General features: G+C 43.8%; 1 protein-coding gene across 2 annotated transcripts in view; it reads left to right on the top strand.

The window, feature by feature from the left end:
* Positions 1 to 2,224: 2,224 nt before the first annotated feature.
* edil3a (EGF-like repeats and discoidin I-like domains 3a) overlaps positions 2,225 to 22,340 on the top strand; it is a 109,412-nt gene continuing 89,296 nt past the window's right edge. The window contains exon 1 of one of the 2 annotated variants that reach the window (XM_070964273.1): positions 2,225 to 2,635. In XM_070964273.1, the coding sequence (XP_070820374.1) occupies positions 2,572 to 2,635 (64 nt within the window). In that variant the 5' untranslated portion in view covers positions 2,225 to 2,571. The remainder of the gene's footprint in view (positions 2,636 to 22,340) is intronic. The other variant, XM_070964274.1, reaches the window with a different exon arrangement.

Raw genomic sequence — 22,340 nt, 5'->3', positions numbered from 1 at the left:
GGAGGCTGGGCCGGCTGTGGCGAGGTTTAGAAGGCACGGAGGCTTTAGCTGGGTGTAGGCTGGTGGTGGAGACTGGGAGGAGGTCAAGGGGCCTGGGCTTGTCTGCAGATTTACCAGCAAGCCGCTGTGCTGGTGACCAGTCCTCTCTGATCATCTCTCTGTTGTTTGATTTTTCTTCTCTCGCTGTGAATCTGAAGCCTAATGGTGAAGTTTTGTGCCTTTCCACTGTAAATGCACACTATCTTGTCAAATGAAAATGGGTTTTATGTTTATCTGAGTGAATTTTTACTCAAACTCCAAAGAAAAGGTAATGCTAGTCAAATTACATCATTTATCAGCGTCTTCATAGGCACAATTAGCATGAGATATTTTCAGAGGCTTCATAAGTTGGGACCAGTGGAACCAGCTGTTATCTTCTCATTAATAATCCTCCTTAGTGATAATAAGTTTTAAAGAGATTTTCCCCCAAAAAATGATCTGCTGCGGAGACAGAGGCTGGAAACCTGAAACAACGGGAGGCGCCGCGATCGCAGGAACAGAGGGCGCCGTCTCATTAAGATGATAGCAGACTTTACTGTGGGCGCTGCGGATGATTTATAGGTCTTGACCAAGCGCATACAGTCATAGGTCTCTATCTACATTATACCATAAGACACTCCATATCTTTCATGATTCATTATGAAGAGCTCGAAAACACCTCAAGGTCAGACTGATAGCTATGGAGCGGCGGATGATGACATCAGCGTAAAGTCTGAGCCTTGCCCTCTTCTTTCTGCAGTTGTGGAGCATTTTCGCTAAAACGTGTGGAAACTGAGTTCACAAGCGTTGACCAGGATGCATGATGTCCCTCAAAAATGATGCATTCTCCCTAACGACCAGTTACCGACCTATGATAAATGAGGATGGCATCAAATCTAAAACTGCATGTCCGTGCAAGACCACTGTTGTAACTAACATCTTAATATTTTCAACATGAACAGCAAAAAAAAGCTTTTGATTTGTCCCGTAATGACGGTCCCCACCAGAGGTTCAACAGTGTAATTAAGTGCAATTGTCAGATTCGTTTAACCCCAAAGTTTAATCAAAATCCAATCAGTGGTGGCTGAAATATCACACATGACACAGGAACAATCAGTGTGATGCCACCCTTGTGGAAATAATCTCATTCTTGAAATGCCACCGCTCAGCGAGGTACCTCCAACAGTGTACATCCTAGTTTCATCAGCGCCTGTGCAGTGGTGTCTGAACGGAGGGACAGGTGGAATCATGACATGGTCATTAGCATCATCCTTTCAGTAAGAGCATCACATCGTGTTTCATTTCTCTGAGCAGCTGAAGCGACCTTTGAGGCTTTGAGGCCTTGAAAGTGTCGAGACTGGTGTCAAAACGAGCAGCTCGTAGTACTACGGGCACACAACTAAAGTTTGACCAATGTTATGATGACATCATATATATGACGTCCACAGAAGACCTAAAGACATATATTTATGAATGCTGTTCATGAGCTGCTTGAGTCAGGAACTACAAAACTGACTCATTGAATCTTTGCACTTTAAAACCCAGCCAGGCTTTCCAGAGAATAGGTACTTGAAACAGCTTCTTTGGGCTTGAAAAGGAAGCCATGGGAGTTAAAAAAGCAAAAAAAAGAGGGTAAGGAAAGGCTGAAGAGGCTGATTATACCAAATTTAAAGTCCCAACCCGGCAGGCGTTTTGGAGGTGCTTCAGGAGGAGGGAGGGAGAGGGAGGAGGAAGAGTCGCCTCCATCAGCGAGACAGCGCCCCAGTCGGTTTACTGTGACCGACCGAGAAGTGCACATCCTCCGGTGAGCCAAACGGACTGTCCCTGAGGCTGCGTCAATGCGCGGCGCCTAGCCCGGATGTTGGGTCATTGTATCTTCAAAACAAAATCTCTTTCTTCCCTTCTTTCGTTTTTTAATTTGGAAAAAAGTTCACTCATGGAGTCCATGCTGTATAAATGTCAGTAAATTAAAATAATGCATTTAATATTCTAGTGAAAGGCTGTGCTTGAATACGTATTCATAGCTTAAAAATTGAAATCTATGCAGAAAAACACAAAAGGACAATGAAATTAAATATTAATTGTAAAACCTTCTTGCACTTCTAGGAGTTAAATGCAGCGTATAATACCAATAAAGTAATTTTTATTTATTTTGGAAGTTTTGACCGGAAGTGATGATTGTTCTAACTCAAGGGGACTTGACGGCAGTTGTCCGGGAGCCTTGAGCGCACACGTCGCTCTCTCCACTACATCGCACTACTGCGGTAGGAGCGGGGGAAGCAGCAGCGCAGGGGGAGCCGCCGGGCACACTTCACTTGCTTTTGCACGAAGAAAAAAAAAGAAGAAGAAGAAGAGCATCCAGGTGTCGAGGGCGTCTCTCCGCCGACTTTATCACAGAGGAGGACTTTACCTGAGAGGACGTACACCGACAGCTCCCGGGGCAGATCCCGCAGCCCATCCAGAGCGCAGGAGGGACAACTTTTGGCTTTTGCTCCGTGATTTTTTACCGCGTCTCCGTCACCTTGGAAGTCAGCCCGTTTATCGTGAGAGAGGATGGGACCGCTTCTCCTTTCCATCGCGCTGTGTTTGAGCGCCGCTGTCCCGCAGCATGTGAAAGGTGAGTGGAAAAGTGACTGGCTGTCATCATCGGTCTCTAAACACCCCCCCGACCAGCCCTGTGGTGTGCGAGTACCACAAACTGATCAATAGCGATCGGAGCATATTTACAGTTTGAAAGTGACCAAGCGGATCGATTATTTAAATGAGAGGGGGGGCCAGATCAAAATATTGTGCGCCCGCGGAGAGCCTGTATTGTTTGCGGTGTGCGCGCAGCCTGTCAGCATGGTGTGGGAAATAGAAAACTGCCGCTTGCAATGCGTGCACGACTCGTTAGTTAATTGGTTTACTTGTGTTTAAAGGACACTTGTTTGAGCTGATGAAACAGATGCTTCCATGTCTTCTTCTCTTTAATCGGTGCGTAATGTCTCTGTGATAAAATCAGCCCGTGCATCAGACGCGCACATTTAAGGTGGAAATGTGCACTGCTCCAGCGTTTTGCGCGCCCTCCCGATGATGATGATGATGATGATGATGATCTTCAGCTGTGTGCTTCGCTCCTCTGTGATGCTTCCTCAGGATGGGAAGAAGCCCTGCGTCCAGGTCCGGCTCCGGTCCTTTAAGACAGAAAAGGACGCCACTTTTCCTTCTCTCACAAACTGAATTAAGAGAAGAAGAAGAAGAGATTAATTGGAAGATTTCTCGCATGTGGGCTTCAGGCAGACCCAGTTAGGGGAGATATGGCAGAGAGCCTCCTGTATTAGTTGCATCGCGGTGCTGTGGCTGACACCAGGAGAAGCTCAATTGTGCGTTACGAGTCTAATGTGGGAACAAAAACTGTCAGACTGCCTTATGTTGAGAGAAGATGTTTCAAAGCTCGTAGATTCACCTGCTCCTCTGAATCAGCATTCAAATGATTTCACACCCCTCTCCTCTGCCCTTTCAGTTTTCTGGTGTTGGGAATATTAAAGCTTTCGCCTGCTGTATATTTTGCATGAACAGTGCAGAGCAGTACCTGTGGGATCTGTGGAAAGAAAGCAGTGTAGCCCTTATGGAAGTGGGTCATGCCAACCTCCCTGTCTCTGTTCATTTAGCAACGCGCCTGCCTCGGGAGTCACACATGTCAGACAGACCTCTGTCTCTACACCAGGAGTGTGCCTTAAGCAGACTTTCCGAGGCTACCCGAGCCTTGCAGTGTCAGCTCACAGTCAGCCGTCACAAGACGTGATACTCCCCGGTAGGCTGGCATAATGAATGCAGAGGAGAAGCAGGGAGCTGTGGTGCCGTGGGTCGGCTCCTTTCAAGGCTCAGTGAGTTAAAAATACACCCTGAACTTGTCCCTCAATTAATCATATCCCAGTTAAATGTATGGTATTGTAAAGGGATTTTTGTACATCTGTTTCCTGGAGGAGTAAAGCTGCAACCTCATTCACAGTGAGGAGCTGCTTTTAGGAGCAGATGGAGCGTGTTAACAATATCTGATCTGATCTTAGAGCCACGGTGGTCACCCTGGTAGCTATTTTAGCAGCACAACTTGGATGCTGTTTGATTTTTGAACATCCCAGAGTCGGCCTGAAAAGGGCTCCAGGCTCCCTGCCGTAAAGAAAGAGAGAGAAGGCGCCGCGGTGATGAGAAATCTTATTGTAATTGTACAAAGGCTGTGTTGTGCTAACCTTTTCTTGTGGCTCTAAGGTAGCAGGTGTCTTCAGAGACAGCTGCTAACAAACACTCTATTGAGGATGTCACAGGGCGCCTCTGTCCACTGACACAAATTGATGGGGTAGAAACGTTCGCCTTCAGGTAAAACAGACTGCATTGTTCCAAGTCAGTGTGCAATACATCACTTCCTCTGGTTCGTTACTGGTGCTGACTCTCACACATTGTTTGGGATTCTGCCTGTCCGCCTGGACAAAGCACATGACTGCACCAGCGGGCCCTCTGTATGGAAATGTAAGATGCTTTTGTGCTTGTTTAGAGAGTCGGTTTTAATGAATTTTATGCATCTTAATTTTGAGTCTCAGTCTTGTTATAATGGCTGCGCAATTAAAGCCTTTTAGGCAAATGGACAGCCATCTGGAGGGGCGATGTGATTGTCTGCTATTGGTGAATCATGATTAGTATTATGTTGTTGGTCACCGTTCATTTCGCTCACAGATTTCACTCGCTTGACACAGACGAAGAAGCTGTCATTTCTACAGCGACTGTGGGTTGAGATTGGCTCGGTGAGATCCTCGTTGTGCTCGCAGACTGTTGATTTGTCTGTTTAAAACTTGAGGCGAAGACTGACTCGCCTGCTTGCTGCATCTGGTACATTTGGATAAACAGTCGACCTGGCTGGAAACATGAGGCGCGGAAATGTTGGCTGGATGTAACTTCATACTGCTCAGGATGTCATGGAGCCATCTAACTTCAGACGCAGGACTAATTAAATTACATGAAATTAAATTTTCCTCAGACGCTTCATTTGACTACAGTATATGCGGGCCGGGCCAGTATTGTCATGAGTTATTTGAAGTACTGATCACTCCAGAAATATGAGATTTGTGCACAATTTACTGAAAATGAACTATTTTGATCATCGATTAATCTTTTTTTAGAAAATTATAAGCAAAAATTCCAAACATTCACAGTTTAAAGCTTCTAAAATGTGATAATTTGCTGCTTTTCTTTGTCACGTCTGATTGTAAACTGGAGGTTTTGGACTGTTGGCCAAACAAAGGAAGTCATGTGAATAAATTTTCTTTGGCTGTGGGAAATTAGAGCTTTGTTTTTAGACAGAGAAAATAATCTGCAGATTGGACAACAATGAAAATAATCACAGGTTGCAGCCCTAGTATTTGCTTTTTCCACAAAAACAACTAGATTTTGTGTTTGCTAACAGTTGCTAAAACATATATTAATACATGTTAAATGCTCGCAGATGATAGCAGTCTGTTTAAAAGCCCATTACATCTCTGCCCACTGAAGGTTGTGGTTGAGGTACACGTGACTTTTAATAACAATGACGTGCAGCCTACCTCTACGACGCCCTTCACTCTGGCTTTAAATGGCACAGTCTTCAATCAGTCGAGAGAGGTCAGACCTCTGTCAGATCAGCAGCCGTGATAACCAGAGGAATCGAAGCAACTCAGTGGACGACAACCCTCACGTAAGACAATGCGACACGGGCTATCAGGACACTGGAGTCAGCCTTCCCACGCTGCTGTGCTGTCAGTGGCTACTGTCTTTGTTTTTCGCAGGTTTGCAGAACTTGATTGGGCTATTCATCGTCAACGCAGATGCTCTTTAATTCCATTAATAATTGAAGGAGAGTTCATTTGTCTCCTGTGCTGACAAGTTAATGGATACAGTGCTATTTGTCTTCGCTGCAGTCTGGCCTCTGTTGTCCTGCCTGTATTTCATGCTTGACTTATTGGGAGGGCACTGGAGGGACGGTTATAGAGGTTGCAAGGACACACGCTGAGGAAGTGCTTACCGGAGAACCTGAATGTGGCCCTGAGATGAGGACGGGCAGCACGCTGGTAAAATAAGTTGTCTGAGCAAAGACACGCTCATGAGCCTTCAGGCGGAAACCAAACGACCACGTCACTGTGCATTTGTGTCTGATCTTCACCTTGTGATGTGTGTCTCCCTCAACCTGAATATTAGCATTGGTGACGTGCTGCGCTTTAGGCCCAGTTCTAGATATTCAGGGTGATTCGGGCTCATCAGCTCTTCATTTGTGTATCAGAGAGTGAAAAGAGCCCATGTTTAAACACATCAAACACACAAAAGACAAGACCGATCGGCCCTAATATAGCCTCCTTTCACACGAGCCTTTGCCTGTATTTCCCTGATCTTTAAATCGATGCCTGATGTTTCTATTCACAAAACTTGGAAACACTGATTCTGACTTTTCCCAGTCGTGTTAAAGGTCCAACGTCTGCTGAAAGCAGCGTGTAACATTATGAAGGCTGGCTTAAGCAGCGACCTTCTTAGCACTCTATTAATGCCGGTGTCAAAATTCAGACCGTGACTGTGCCAGGAAGGGAAGAAAAGGCGGAAAGAGCGCTGTGAAACAGCAAAAAGATTATAGGAATGTTTCTTTGTAGTGTCATTTCTTATTGAGCGTACTTCAGGGAAGAGTATGCAGCAGCCCACTCTGTCATAGTTTGAGCATTCATAAGACCACATGCTGGGTTTAAGTAATCCCACTCGGTCACGATTAATGACTCAACTTTGGGAGGCACGAGCATGCCCACAGTGTGTGTGTGTGTGTGTGTGTGTGTGTGTGTGTGCGTGTGTGTGGCAGAAGTATAGCAGATAATGAAGTTCTATGTTAACTTGCTGGAAATTCATGCACTCCTACAGCTATAACGTATTGTTGGGGATTGTTCATGAGTTTGCCGAGGCTCACTGCTTCACTGAGTCAGGTCTTATAAAAAGGAATACATGTAAAGAGACATCCAGACAGAACACACTCAGCCTGAAGGAGGTAATGTAATTTTATGCCACAGATGGTTTTAAATGGTTGTTTAGACAAATCATTTTTAACATGCATTTAAGCACTAGTCAGCATTACTGCTCAGTAGCCAGTCCTGCTGTCAGTGGATGCTTATTCATGGCCGTGCTAATGCCTTAAAGTTTCTTTGCTTACATGTCGAAGACTTTTTGAAATCCAAGTCAAGCAGACGTGGATTTTGAGAGAAGATGCATCACTTTTCTAGCTGGTTCGCCTCCCATTACTTCCTTCTTCCTAAACAGTGGTGAAGAACACCCGCAGCAAATGTCAGGGGGCGAGCTTTCATTCAAACAAAATTACGACCGGTGTGTTCGCTGCATGCCAAATTAATCACAGCACACAAGGCCAAATTGCCTCCATTTGTAAGGTATCATATGAAAGGGCTGTTTTTACATGGAGTCTGGTGCACCGGGGGTCCAGTGCATCAGCAAACTTGACTGAGAACAATGAAGGCAAAGCAGCATCACTGGTCTGTTTTAACCAAATATTCACTGGTTTAGCTCAATTAAAAACACCCAGTCTATAAGCAGGTTAGCATGTCTTTCACTACAGAGCCTGTTTGTAACAGTACCGACGATGTTTTCTTCACTTCCTGTCTCTCGTCTGCTCTGCTCCATGTGAGGAGGGGCTACTCCCACCCTCAAAATGATAGGTATTAATGATTGTGTGAGATTTCAGCAGCGACGCTCACAATTCTGCAGAGGCATATTACCCAACATCCTTTGCATTTTAAGATTAAAGAACACTTTAACCCCTCCATACATTGATTTCAGTTATAAACAAAACGGCTACTTTGCCTAATAACTACATTATAATGTGTTTTCTCAAATGTTTACATGGTGCTTCTGAAAGTTAAGTAGGGATAAAAGTAAAATGGCATCCACACAAGTTCAAAAACCTGGCCACCACAAGACATCCGTCAGTTTAAGTTCAGCAGCCCGAATGTTTAAATGCATCACCCAGAGGTGCATTATCCACTGAGGCGAGGAGAAACCGACTTTAATGCAGTGTTGAAATCAAGTTTGGAACTTTTGGTATTGATTATGGCTGACGTTATTTTTCCAATTATTATTGAAAAAAAAACCCATATTGTTATGTAATATGATTCTACACATATATGTATATATTTACATATATTTTCTATACGTATATCAGAGTTTGCTATGACTTAATATAGAGGCCAGGGTAATTACTCATGAGACTCACATACAAACACAAACATGGCTTTACATTCAGTTAAAGTGTCGACACTGCAGTATCTTCATAATGCTTATTGCAATCAGTAACATTAGACTACACTGTATGTTATATAGCTTCTCGACAATAACACTCGAGGCGGTAATGGTGCGTGGTGCTAATTGCATTAGAAAACATTAGTTCAGACTCCTCTGTCAGCCACACACAAACATGGCATCATCAAACCGGCTGCACATGTTTGAAATCAACACTCGAATAAGATTAGAGCTCTTAATCTGAGAAACACACTCCAAAGAAATTTAGATTGGCCTCGTTCCTAAAGATGCATTCCTCATCCTCCGCTTCTTCTGCCCGTGCATGAAACGGCAAAGCACGAATTTCATCCCTCTCTGTTTACGTTAACGTACAACGTGTGATTACTCTGCATCTACGCAGCCTTTCAATCTGTCTCTGCGCATGGCAGCTGCTATATTTTCAATATGATTTAACAAGCAAGGGTCCAGAGTAAGTATTAACTAAATAGCTGTTCGCTGCAAACAAAAAGCACGTCAAGTTGAAGCCTGCAGACTGTTCCGACTATCGGGCCATGTAATTACTGTATAAATGAATCTCTTTTGCCTTTTTTTTAAAATTGTTTTGTTCTTTTAAGCATCTGCCTCTACACATAAACACTGAGTCAGAGTGTTCAGATATTGCTAGACGGCTTGTGCATGTTTCTGTGTGTGTGTGTGTGTGTGTGTGTGTGTGTGTGTGTGTGTGTGTGCGTGTGTGCGTGTGTGTGTGTGAGAAGGGAGTTGTGAGGAATGCACTGACAAGCATCAGGGTGGATTTTCACTGCATTCCTTATGCGAGCCAAGCACAATTTTTGCGTTGTAGTGCGAGTGGATACTGATCCGCTTTGGACCCGCCCTCTCTGTCAGGGAGGTGTCAGAACAGCATCAGGCATTCATTACCAGTGCTGGCCATGAGTGAAAGAGTCCACCTTTCCACGGCGGATCAATAAGCCGAATAAATTATTTTGTATTAAGTGCGGAACTGCAGCAGCCTGTAAATCTGAGGAGGTGCGAGCAGTTTCAGACCAAAGCTTTCAGACAGTGAGATTAAAAATGGAAATGTCTTTTTTTTTTTTTGGGGGGGAGAGTTTAAAGCTCATGCACGGTCGTAATCACTCAGAGACCTTTGAATGTTTCGGTGTTTTATCTTGACACAAAAAGCCAGCTCCTGGCACATTTTTGTGATCTAATATCTGCCGTGTGTGAGGGCATAAATGTCTTTTATGTGAAGTGCGCGCCTGTAATTTAGACGGTTTTTCCATCTCTCAAAGACTCTTTGCTAACAACGTGTGTGTGTGTGATGCTTTCAGTTTTATAGCAGGTGTGTGGAGGCCAGCCAGGCTCATATTACGTCTGTGATGGGAGGAGATTTTGTGGGTAATTCTTCAAATAAACCCAACACTTGCAACATTTATGCCTGTATTTATTGGACGGGCATGCTTTAGTTGCTGCAGACTGGCGTTAAGCCTGCTTTAGTCAAAATAAGATTGTGGAGTTAAAGCAATGAGCTTTGCTTTGGTCTGATAAAGTCTCTGGGCTCTGGAGCGTCGCTGCATTCTCAATAAGGCCAATCTACTTATTTGAGATCAGATGGGTGCAGGTGGCTTAAGTTCTTACTTCCAACAAGCCCAGAGGAGATGCGGGCTACTTATTCATATTCTAGAGGCATATTGAAGTCGTGAGCCCCGGGTTAAACCATGCCGGGGTTAAAAAAGGTAACTTTAGCCTTTTCTCCTTTGTGAATGCTCAGTGTTGTGCCAGCTGCTCCGTTTGAGTAGAAGATATGTCTGAGGATTTGTTTGTTCGTCTCATCCCCAGACTCATCAGCTCTGTGGTTTGCAGCGTTTTAACTTACATTTGAACACAACATTACAGTACCTGTGCCGAAGACACTGTTTCTTTTCTGTGTGTGCGTGCAGTTGTGTGGGTTTGTGAGAGGTAACCCAGAAATGTCATCACGCAAAGTCTAGGCAGCATTTCTGGCTCTTCTGCAGTGTGTGGATGTGCAGCCGCACTTCACTCGTTTGCCAAAAAACAAAAACAACATCCCTTTATTTATCGTGTCAGCCCGCCTGCTTTTATACTAAATTGTGCTAAATGCCAACAAGGGGGTGTTTGGTGAGTGATTGAGAGGAAGAAGGAGCATATCTGTTAAAAAAAAATGTAAAATATGTTCTATGATATTAACAATCTGTAAATGCCAAATTTCACCTGAAAGCGTGTCCTTCAATTCAGATGTGGAGAAACTGGCTCGGACTAGTGCCAAGTGCTTTCAGGAGGCTTATTTCAGGTAATGGCACAAAGTGTGTGCTGTCCGTTGAGATGTGAAGTGCAATTTTTTAAAGTGGAATATCTCCTGTCCAGATGTTTTAGATTACCCTTGGGGAGTGTAATTCCAGAGAAGGGAGGGAGACGGAGAGGGAGCTGGATGAAAATCCCCTTTAATGTGAAGTTCAGCGAACAGCAAGCACTCACCTTCAAACTTCAAAGCAAAGCCCATTAGAGCCCCCCCAAAAAATCATCTTGTCCACTGTGTAATCACACTCCATTGTCACTTATAAAGTGGGCATGGGTTGCAACAAGTTGCACCATTTTGGTAATTGTCAGGTACAGACCTGAAACTGATGATTAGATTACTTTTTTCTCCAAATTCTTATTTTTAAGGGCGTATGAGGCAATCATAGGCAAACTCAAGTCCTAATAACATGATATGTGTGCAATCAAGCTCCTCTGAGTCTGAGGCTGCCACAACAAGCGGTAAGTAGTCACAGGTTTCACACGAGCCCTGGATGACTGACTTGTTGACGGGGAGAAGCTGAAGTCAGCTGAACGCAGAGGAGCAGCGATGCGGTTTAGCAGTTTAACTTGTTTAACCTCTTTTTCTGCTTTACAGCCTCTTTTGACTTCAGTTCAATAACAAAACCGAGGACAGGCCGAGTGTCGATGCTGTGTCACTGTCTACTTACAGTGCAGGGACATCAGTGAAAGAACATGATGGAGGGTCTGAGCTTGAAAAGATTTATATATGACCTGCACAGCTTAACAGCAGGTTTCCTTACTGCTGGCCATTTCTTTAAAGGTTTTTTATGTAGCACAGGCTAATTCCACTGCACCGCTGAATGTTGTTGAAACCAGGGAGTTCGACGGCATGCTCTCTGTATTATTCACCACTGTTTGAGGAGTATGAAATATTTACGAGTGTGATCTTTCTAACCTGCCTCAGCTGTTCAGGGTAGGTGTGCTCCACTGCAGATGGAGGCAGAATCATGCTGGAGTACAGTGTGAGCTCTAAATCCTGCTCTGTATCTAGCGTCGAAGCTGCCTGACGAGTTAAATTAGGAGCCGCAGAAGAAGAAGAAGTTCAGGTTCTGTGCCTTTCAGAGGAATCTTGGTGGGATATCTCACTCTGTCTCCCTCGCTGTGTCTCTCTCTCCGTCTCTCTCACACAAACTCTAGAAGTTATAATTATAACACATCAAACCACGGTTGTTAGGTGGCTGCCGCGGCTGGGCGAGGATTTGATGTTATGAATAAAACTATCAAATAGTTTTTGCCTGCACTGTGTGTTGGACGCGTGCGCTTGATCGCAGATTCACGCTTGTCTGTTTGTGTCTGACGCTCGTGTCTTCGAGGCTGTCTTTCAGTCACCGTCCACCGTTCTGTCCAACGTGTGCGTGAAGTGATTCTCCTGCTTATGTTTTGCTTCTGCGGCTGAAATGAAGTGAGTGTTTATCCAAAGGGGCGCAGAATAACCACAGCTACAGTGCGATATTTTGATGTCCAGTAATCACCCGTGACTGTACATTACCGCTCATGAGGCTACTCTGCACTGAGCCTTGTCTCGCTCCAGATGGAGGCTCTTAGAGTAAGCAGCTCCTGCTACATGAAATTCACTGACCAAGGGGTAAGCAGGATGAAAAAATTCAATTTGTCAAGGCCTGCCCTTTTCAGTACACACAATGCACGGCTTAGGCCAGCAAGTGTGCAGTGCGAGCTGAACAAGGATCAGGAGATATTTTCTAACTACTTCCTCATGTACTTCTAACATGCATGTGGTGTAATAGACATCACATGCAGCTTCCCTGTTTTTCACTGTTTAAATTGCCAAAATGACCTTAAGGAAGTATTTCACCGCCGGAAAAATGGTCTCTTCGTAACACTGGGCTGCCTTTCCTCAGATGGACTCAAATATTTTTCAAATTGGTGCTACAGAACCAGAGAGAGGAGATAAAAAGGGCTGTGGTGTTCCCTTTTACTCAAATGCTAGAAAAAATGCAACAACCAGAATCCAATGAGCTGCACCGGCTGTAAACACTCCTGCTGATGTACTGTGAGTTGGGCGGCGCTCGGCTTTGGCTCATCTGGTTTCAAGCAGCGGCGGCCTGGTTGCAAATGTCGTCATATATTACAGCTAAACAGAGCACTAAAATGAGTTTCTGAGAGATTTGAGGTGAGAAATGGGCGATGCAGCAACAGAATCGTGATTCATATTTGATGAGCGCTGCCTGGTTTGACAGTCTGATCTGAGTTTCGCGCCCCTCGCTCGATCCGACTGTCCGAGGCGGGCGTGCAAAAAATGTGAAAGTATAGTCTGCAGCTCAAACAGCGGCCCTACAGCCGGCAAAATCCTTTGGCTGGCAAATAAGCGGGGAGCTCTGGGTGCAGGCAACATGGAGGGAAGTTTAATATCGTTCATTTGAACCCACAATGTCATGATACAAAACCGGTTGAAAGCTTCCCTTTAACCAGAAGCGTGTGAAATACCTGCTTTGAGTGAAACTGTATAGTAACTGTCACATGACCCACACGTTCAGCGTGCCTTAAATCAAATGGGATGATGGCTGTGCTGAAGCTGTGACGGAGCATGTTTAGGACTACGCTTTATGTGTGAGATGAAGAAAGAGATTTTAAAGGACAAGTTTGAGGAAACACACTTATTCCTTTTTCAATGTGTAGCCGGAGCTAGCAAACTGTTAGCTTATATCTAGTTTGTTTAATCCTGATAAAAACCAGAGTTAAAAAGTTATTTCTCTTCATGAAGTCTTGCAGCCAGGCAACCAGCGGAGATGCCAGAAAGTCACAGCTCCTAGCCAGGAAGTAGTCTGGCGCACGAACCCCCACAAACTGTTTACCATTACTTTTTCTTGTTTTTGTTTTTTTACAGTTTAAACAAACAAGCTATAATGTTATAATTAGTGAGCTTCAGAGGTGCTGGTTGGCGTCTTTTTGGTTCCTTCCTACAGAGTCAGAATGGTTGTTTGACCTTGTTTCCAGTCTTAATGCTAACCCACACTAGCCTAGCTGGCTCCAGCTACGTGTTGATCAGTGTGATCATCTCAGTCTTGTCATTGGCAAATAAACATCTTTCCCTAAAAATGTGTCCTTTAATGCAAAGAACCATAGACCTATGTAATGATAATGTAAGAAAAATACTCACTTAAATGCTTTTCTGGGATTTGTCAAACTTATAATTCAGTCTTTGAAGCGATCTTGTCTCGAACACACGCAAAACCAGAAAAAAAGACTGAACATTTTAATTTGCTGTACGCCTGCATCCTTTGTGAATTTTGAATCAGAGGCTTGCTCAGTCACAGCGTGTCTTTGTGGGGCATAATTTCCCTTTCATCCAAAATGCCACACAGAGAACATCATGACAACAAGGGAGCTAATGAGGTAAACATTTAACGAACAGGGTCACAGAAATGCCTTCATGTGCTGTTGAATATGCATTTCCCTGTGAATTAGTGACACAGTTTTCCAGTAAAACACATTTTCCCCTCGCCCCTTCTTCTTTCTTCGCCTGCTCATCTGCGCTGGCGCTTCCCACCGCCGACACCTTCCTCTTCAGCGGTTTCTGAGATTCAGATGAGATGTGAGCTCCACTTCTTTATACATGTTTGATGAAGCTTTTTTTATGCCGCTGCTGGAATACAAGCATGAATGTGGGAGATCTTGTCTGGAACAAAAAAAAAGGTGCAAAAGATGGGAGGTTTCCGAGTTTGTAATGAGGCTAACACGGCTCTCCTGGCTCACGAGCAAAGTAGGGCATCTGTAATGAGCGTGCAGAGAAACCAGGCGGAGGGGGGCAAAGAGAAGGGAGGGGGGCATGTCGCAAACCTGGATTAAGCCGCAAGCTGGAACATCAGCTGTCCGGTCAGTCATAGTGGCTCCCACTCAGCAGGAGGTACTGAATGAATCTGATAATTACCTCCCCTCTTAGACCTGAAGTGTGTTTTCCCAGAATCTCAGAAACAGACTTGATTATGAGGCACATGCATGTGTGTAACAGCACAACAGTCCCGTGTTATTCTGCTACACGCGTGTGTGAAGAATAGCAGCAACAGACAAAACTGTACATCACAGCGACAATCTGCAAACTGCAACCTTTTTAAATTGAATGTCGCCACAAATGACATCAGTCTCTCCACGTAATGCCATTATCGTAAATAATACTGTGAAATGTTTACTAAACCATAAGAGCTTAGCAGACACTTAATTAGTGAGAACCTGGAAGAGGATGGATGTGGATTATTATATATTATGTTAATTAACACAATCCATCATCGGGCCTTGATGCTGTGTTTCTCTGCCAGTCTTTGATTTACAGCGGAGCGAGATTCAGACATAACAGCAGTTTGTTTTGGTGATTTACTTTTGCTTACCATTGGATTGACAACAGTGTCTGGAGCTCAGCGAGCACATTTTTCCTGTGGGCTTTAATGATAACTGAAGAAGTGAAGGAAAATTATGCAAATGAGATTTTAAAGGCATCTTTTAAACTTTTCTTCCGTATTTTATGTAACTATAACTATACTGTTGATTGCATAGTTTGGGATGGTTACACTTTATTTTTTCAGAAATGTCAAAGATTAGAGGACTCAAACTTTATATCACATAAATAACCAGCTTACAATATTAGCAGTGTCATAATCCTCGTTACTTATGCCTACAGGGATACTAAACCCAAAAGAAATACTGGCACAGCAGTTAACTTGCGTCTCAGCAGTTTTTATCAGTTACCTGCCGAGGCGGTCACATAAAATAAATCACTTTACGATGTAAGACCAGCTAAGGGCGGTCAGAGGTTAGCTAACTCATGGCTCAATTTGATATAGTGGTTGGAGTATTTATATTTTATTGAGCCTGCGGTGTCATGAGAGGACGCTGCACGTGAAAGGAAAATGCTCAGGTGCATTGTGTCATGTTGGATCTGTAAGGTTGGACCACCCGGGCTTTGCTCTGTGGAGGTTGGGTGCTGAAGGTTGCCAAATCCAATTTTTCAACCGCTGGATGAATTAGGTGTTCGTAAAAAGGGCGCAATGCAGGCAGTGAATAACTGACCCCGTAACATTTATATTAGCTGATGCTGCTGCATCTGATCATGTTTTGTTTTGATGTACAACGGCAGCATGGTGTAAGAAAATCCAAAAACCATCGCATGCTTTTGTTCCATAGTGTCTTCGCAGTTCCTATTGTACATGGGTAACGGTCTCACCTCAGGAAAGACAGAGTCCTCGGTCCCCGGTTGCCGCAGATTCCTGTGAACCCTCCAGACCCCGTGCTGAGTGCATTATCGCTGCCCCTGGCCCATGACGAGGACAGGTATCGATCTTATCCTCTGACAAAAGCCCTTTGTGCACCTCTGCAGGACTTAGAGTTGGCTGAGGCAGGATACACAGTAATGAGAGCAATAGAGGGCAGAATGGGGGAGCAGCTGATTCCTAACAAGGACGGAGACCTTTACGCTACAGAAAAGAAAGCAGCTAGGTGGGCTTTTTTTAGTTCCATTTTTTTATTGAACCCCTCCCTTCAGGTTCTTTTTCCGAGCACGGTTTACATCTCAGCCATACCGGGCACTCCCGCCCTGATGGCCTTATCTGGAATTTAGGACTCCTGTGGGAATATATCGCAGCACAGACTGTCTGAAAAGTAAATTTGGTTTACTCCCAGCGTGGAGCGAGAGGAGCAACAGAAGTGGTCATAAACGATTAAAAGCATTTCTCAGAAAGCGGTTTGAGCTTACGCAAACCTAAGAGGGTAGAAGACCTCTGGCTGAGAAGAAAGATCCCCACTCCTTTGACTGCTGTGGTCGGAGGCTTCTGTGGCAACAGAAGTCGTTTTTATGCCAAGGAATCTAAAGAGAGGACGCCTTTGAGGTGATGGCTACGCTGGATGAAGCCTCTAACCTCCCAGTGACCAGAGCTCAACCACACCATGATCATTATGGGTGCTGACTCTGGAGGTTTTTGTTAGAGAGTCGCAGAACTGAGACAATAGTTTGTTTCATGCCCAGCGACAGATGAATAAGATTGACTTAAAAAAACAAACAAGTCACATTGCATGTCGATTCCCTGCTGGTCCTGCCAGTCTGTATTAGTGCCGGCTCACACCAGAAAGTGGCGAAATCTATTTCTGCATCCTGGCAAAGTGGATGGTGCTGGAAGCTGAATGACATTGTGTGCAGTCTCTGTTTGCTAACTGGAAATAAGTTAAGACACATTTTGACATTTTGGGAAACATGCTTAACCACTTCTCTGCTGAGAGGTAGATGAGAAGATTGATGCCACTCTTTCATTTGCAAGGCCAATAAGAAGCTGCCACCAGCAGTGGGTTAGCCTAGCTTAGCATAAAGACTGGAAACAGGGGGAAACAGCTAGTTTGGCTCTGTCCAAAGATTACCAAAGATATGCCTTCCAGCACCCTCTAGAGATCACAAATTAATGTGTATGGCCAAAGGAACATGCTTTACCAAATGATGTAGCATGCCAAACCATGCTACATCACGTTTGTAGAGCTGTTTATACTCCCAACATTGCAGCTAATATTATATTGTCTTTAATTTTGGACTCTCTTGTCTCAGGTTAGCTCTGTCAAGACAGTTGACAGCTATTGATCAGCGGCTCAAATTTGCATGTCAACGTTCACCAAAGCTCCAGAGCAGATCGATTTTGCAGCCATGAATAAAATTACCGATGGCCACAGTTCCATCGCCGTCTGAAATTTCCTCGGCATGACTCCTGGTCTGACCGAGCCCTTAGATTTCAACCTGCCTGAAATGAGGAAATCACTGGTTGCATCTCTCTTCGCCTCAGCTCCACCAGCGGTGGAAATCAGTTGAACTCATTGAGGAGGAAAGTTTAAAGGACTGCCCTCAGCGATTGACCGACTTCACAGGAGCACCTAAGGTTTCTCTCATCTTCAAATGTCCCTGCAAAATGAAGACCCAGATCTCGTCTCCGTGGACGGGGTCCTCCCAAAAGCTCTCACAGAGTTAGCGGCCAGCGTGCTCTCTGTTATCGACACCCATTTCATGTGTTTGAAGTGCTGCTTTTAAAAATCTCTCTCTCGTCTCCGGATTAATTCCACTCCACATTCCGGCGTCTTCCTTTCTTCTTCTCCTCTGCAGAGCTGCTCCTGAACACTGGGCTGTGTACTGTATGTGTTCAGCTCACCAGGACTACACTTTCTGCTTTTCTGCTCTTCCATGGATGTTTAGCATTTTCAGCCCTCTCTAAACATCTTCTTTCTCTTCTCGCTCTCCCCTCCCCGAGGCCACAGCGAGCTTATTCCCTCCAGCTATTACATCCAATTAGGAGGAATGAGAGTTTCACCCCTCCTCCCTTTCTACGCTAACAACGTGGAATACTGTGGAATGAGTCAGGGTTTTCTCTTCTCTTCTTTGATGTGAACAAATTACACTTCAGATACACACTTGGCAGGGAAACAAAGATCCAGTTTACTCTTTCAAGTTTGGATTCTTTGTCATTCGGTGAACAAGAAGATACACAATGGAAGAAGAGATTGCTTGGTGTGGATTGATGGCTTCTTTTATGTCAGCTTTCTCTTTCATCTTTAAAAAAAAAGTAGTGAAAAGGGATTTGAATAACCGCAGTATAAATATATGTGTATCAGGGCTCCAGACCACAACAGTTTGGTTGCATTTTCCGACCAGTTTTGGAATTATGAGCACCAGCGCGAGAGAAATAATAATTAAAAAAAAAAAAAAAAATCACAAAATAAAAGAAAACATTTGATCAGTCGTCTGATCACTTCAGCAGTACATACTAGTGCTGCACGATCTGAGGAAAATGTGCGATTGTGATTATTGTGGACAATATTGCGATTGTGATATTATAAATGAATGGCGTCATGAGTCTACTTGCTTGAATATCAAGGACAACACAGAGAGTAACGATAGTTTTTATATTTTGTATAACCCAAAACATACAAATATGACACAAAAAATACAAAACCTGACATTTACAGTACTGTTTACAATAATTTTTCCCAATAACTTAGTATAAAAATCTAAATAAAAGTTGCCTTTCTGCTGGCATTTATGTAAACCTGTCCTGAAGAAAGATTTTACAGTACTCTTGAAAAGAAAAAGGGCATTTCTGCAAAGTACAGGCACTAATAGTGGCACTATTGTAACCTTAAAGACCATTCTGCTGCATTTTGGTAAACCTTCCTAGTAGGCTACGGCTTGATTATTTAAAATACAGTAAAATACAGTAAAAAAAATAGATGCATTTCTGCAAGATTCAAAGAGAGACAAGTGCCTGTTTCTTAATATAATATTTTATTTTTTAAACCCCTCCTCATTATCTGTATAAATCGGCACCATGTCTGGAGCCAAATAGTTTGTAATGGAGTCAGTGATTCCTGTGTCTTTTTGAGGTCTTTTTGTATGGCGTGACATTTGCGAATGTATCCGTAATTGTGCGTTGTGGTTGTTTCTGGCGGTTTCCAGTTCTCTCATGTTACTTGGTTGCATGCATTCGTCGTATTTTTCTCTGTGTTGTCTCAAATGTTGATATAGATTGGTAATATTGCCTCGGGATGTGGCGACTTGAGCTTTGCATGTTTTACACAGCACGTCTTTTTTCTTTTCACCACCAACTCCGCTTGTCCCTCCTCGTTTTCGTCTTCGGCGTCCATGTCGGTGCTGTCTGCTGAAAGCCGGGTAGTCACATGACGTACCTACGGCTGCGCGTGGATGTGACGACACCGCGCTCCACACACCACAGGAGAAATCGTCACAGGCACACACGTGCATATTTGTTTACATTAAATTGCAAATCGCAGTCTTTCATGCGGTTATGTAATCGCACAGCATGATATTGCGATTCGATTAATCGTGCGGCACTAGTACATACACAGGTGTTGTTGCTGCAGCATGTTTCTTACTCCACCTACCCCTGTGTGCATTCAACCCGCGCCAGACTCGTATATCACTGCGGGAGAATCTAGTTCATGCACTTTAAAGCTTTTTTGTACTTTGTTATTTCTCTAAATGTCCTATTTATGAGCAAGGCATTTATCAGTAATACAGTTAAGGCAGAAAAAATGAGGGTGTTGCATTGCGTGTTGATTCTGCTGGTGGCTGAAAATTTTCAGCAGCGAGCACCAGTGCCGCTGGTCCTCTGTATAAATATATAACAGGGGCATTGTGATAACATTATAGCTGGTCAGAGGCTATGATCATCACATTGCTAAGCCCTACCCCTAAAGCACAAGCTTCTTCCAGCCTGCTGTTCTGATTCACGCCCGTTATGCTGGCTTACAGTGATGTGGCTCCCTCGCTGCTTCTTTCCACAGAACATGTGTACAGTGTTGAGACAAACCTCTGCATGGACAGTTCTGCCACCTTCACAGGCTCTTCAGCTGAATTTAAAGCAGCGCTGCACGAGAAGATTATTCAAGATGACCTTTAAAGACATCTTTCTTTTGCATGGCTTCCAACTATTTAAAGTGCATAAAAGCTATGTGACCCATATCAGCACGGTCACAGTTGTTACGGCCAGTAATGTTGATGAAAGGAACGGAATGATAATGCAGTCTTGACTTATCATTTTACCTCTTGTACTGGGAATCCTTGTGCATCACACTAAAACAGATTGCAGCTATAGTAGGTGTTTGTGTGCATCTCCAGTCCATGATGTTAGCTTTCTGTCCCACGCACGATAAAGCAGTCGACAGTTTGGTATTACAATTCTATTACAACAATTAATTAAAAAAAAAAAAAGTCACACCACATCAGTGAAAACTGTAAGTTTCTCTCTTTTCAAACACAATGGGAGTTAAAGTTTAGAGTTCCATCTCAGATAATTGAGGCAAACAGCGGTTTGTGATTCAAAAGGGGCGGAAAATTACCATAAACTTTCTGGAAACAGCTTGAGCAACATGATGGGGTCGTTGCGCTTTAGCCCTCAGGGAGCTTGTTAGCTTTTGTTTATTGTTCGTTCGCACTTTGGTGGCGTTTGAGTCACGCGCAGACAGGAGGATGCAGGTAGTGATTTTGGTGCGAACTGCTCCTTTAAGGTGGCGAGCTGCGAGCTAGCTTGTGCTGCTGTCGTCTGCTGTTTCTGCCTCCTTCCCTTCTTCTCCACCTCCCTGCTCCATTTTTCTTCCTGCCACTGTTGCAGTTATAATCCTTATTTGCATTATTCATTTAGATACACAGTTCAAATAAACATACATTCATCCTGGAAGGTGTGGGGGTGGGGGGCGGGGGCTTCTCTGTGTATACTGGCTTTATGTTTTATTTGCTGTTTTCAAAGCCACAAAAAGTGAAACCAGACCACATGTTCATATTGCAACTGTTGTGGTATTTATGTATGTAACTTTTGCTGCAGGAGCAGCAGTAATGGTTTTCATACTGTTTATGTAGGAGGGAACGCAGTCCATTTAAAGCAGGTAGCTGTTTCAACATCTGTGTGCCGTCAAAGATTCCTGGGATCTTTAATTCGACAGCTTTAAACCCCGACCACCTCGTCCATCTGTGTTCAATGCACCACCGACCATAGATGTTTTGGTTATAAGGTTACTTTTTTCTGCACAATAGGACACACAAGATGCAAAAACTTGCCTCAGATGCAACATTTCTGATGGAAAGGAACACTTGCTGCATTTCCATTTGCCTCGTGCCAAGGCATCTGGCTGCTGCTCATTAAGCAGTGCAACAACCGTTATTCAGTTTGGAATCATTTCTGAAAGAACAGCGATAATTAATCTGTAAACTAATAGTTATGTTATCGGACCGGATGGCGTTCAGCATTCTTCAGTTTTCTCTCTGCTGCCTGAGGAGTCTATCGAATCTGAGAATTTCTACACAACTCAGACTGCCAGCATCAGGGATTGTAATTTATCGGCAGAAAAAAGGATCAATTCTGTTTACTTCTGTGTTGTATAGGTAGCTTCCTATAGGGTACGACAATCAATACTGACCATAGCACTATAGAAATCATATTATCTCTTGACACTTGGTTTTGCACACGGACACTGAAGCGCGGACCTCTAAAAAACATATCGATTACGTGTCAGAAACACAGTATGAATCAGGCCTTTGACATGTCTGCACTCTGCATTGACCACATCACAAGAGCGCTTCCATTTCGACAGTCTGGTCCAGTGGGTTTTCACACGTCTGCGACGGCTCGAGGCATTTTGTTCAGGTAGTTTGGCACAAATGTTGGACTCAAGGATGCACTGATTAGGGTTTGGTGGTCAAAGGTCACTATGACCTCTCCAAAACACATTTTTGGCCGTAACTCAAGAATTCATTCGCTAATTATGACAAGATTTCACACAAATGTCTTACAGGATAAAACGATGACGTGATGACATTTTATATTCGTAAGCTCAAAGGTCATCTTCACTGTGACATCATGATGTTCTGCACAAACGCTTTTCTGTCCATTATTCAACAGCATAACTCAGGAGCACAAGCGGAGACTGTGACTGTATTTCACATTTGTTCGGATACTAAATTGGTGACATTAATCTTTGGTGTCCACATTGAAATTGTGGTGATTGCATGGATCTTCTGTGCTGCTGGGTTGAAAATGTGTGCTGCATCCGCTTCCATTTGAACCATTGTCTTCAGTCATGGCTGCAACATACGGCAAAACAGGAACAACAAAGCTTAACAAAGTCAAGTCAGATCAATATTATTTGTATTTCCGGATAATTACAAATCAAAAACATTGCATTATGTGAATCTGGACAGGCAT

This window comes from Chaetodon trifascialis, chromosome 6 (assembly GCF_039877785.1).
Source record: "Chaetodon trifascialis isolate fChaTrf1 chromosome 6, fChaTrf1.hap1, whole genome shotgun sequence".
Lineage (NCBI taxonomy): Eukaryota > Metazoa > Chordata > Actinopteri > Chaetodontiformes > Chaetodontidae > Chaetodon > Chaetodon trifascialis.
Note: the sequence above shows the minus strand (reverse complement) of the source record. Positions and strands in the feature narration are given on the sequence as shown.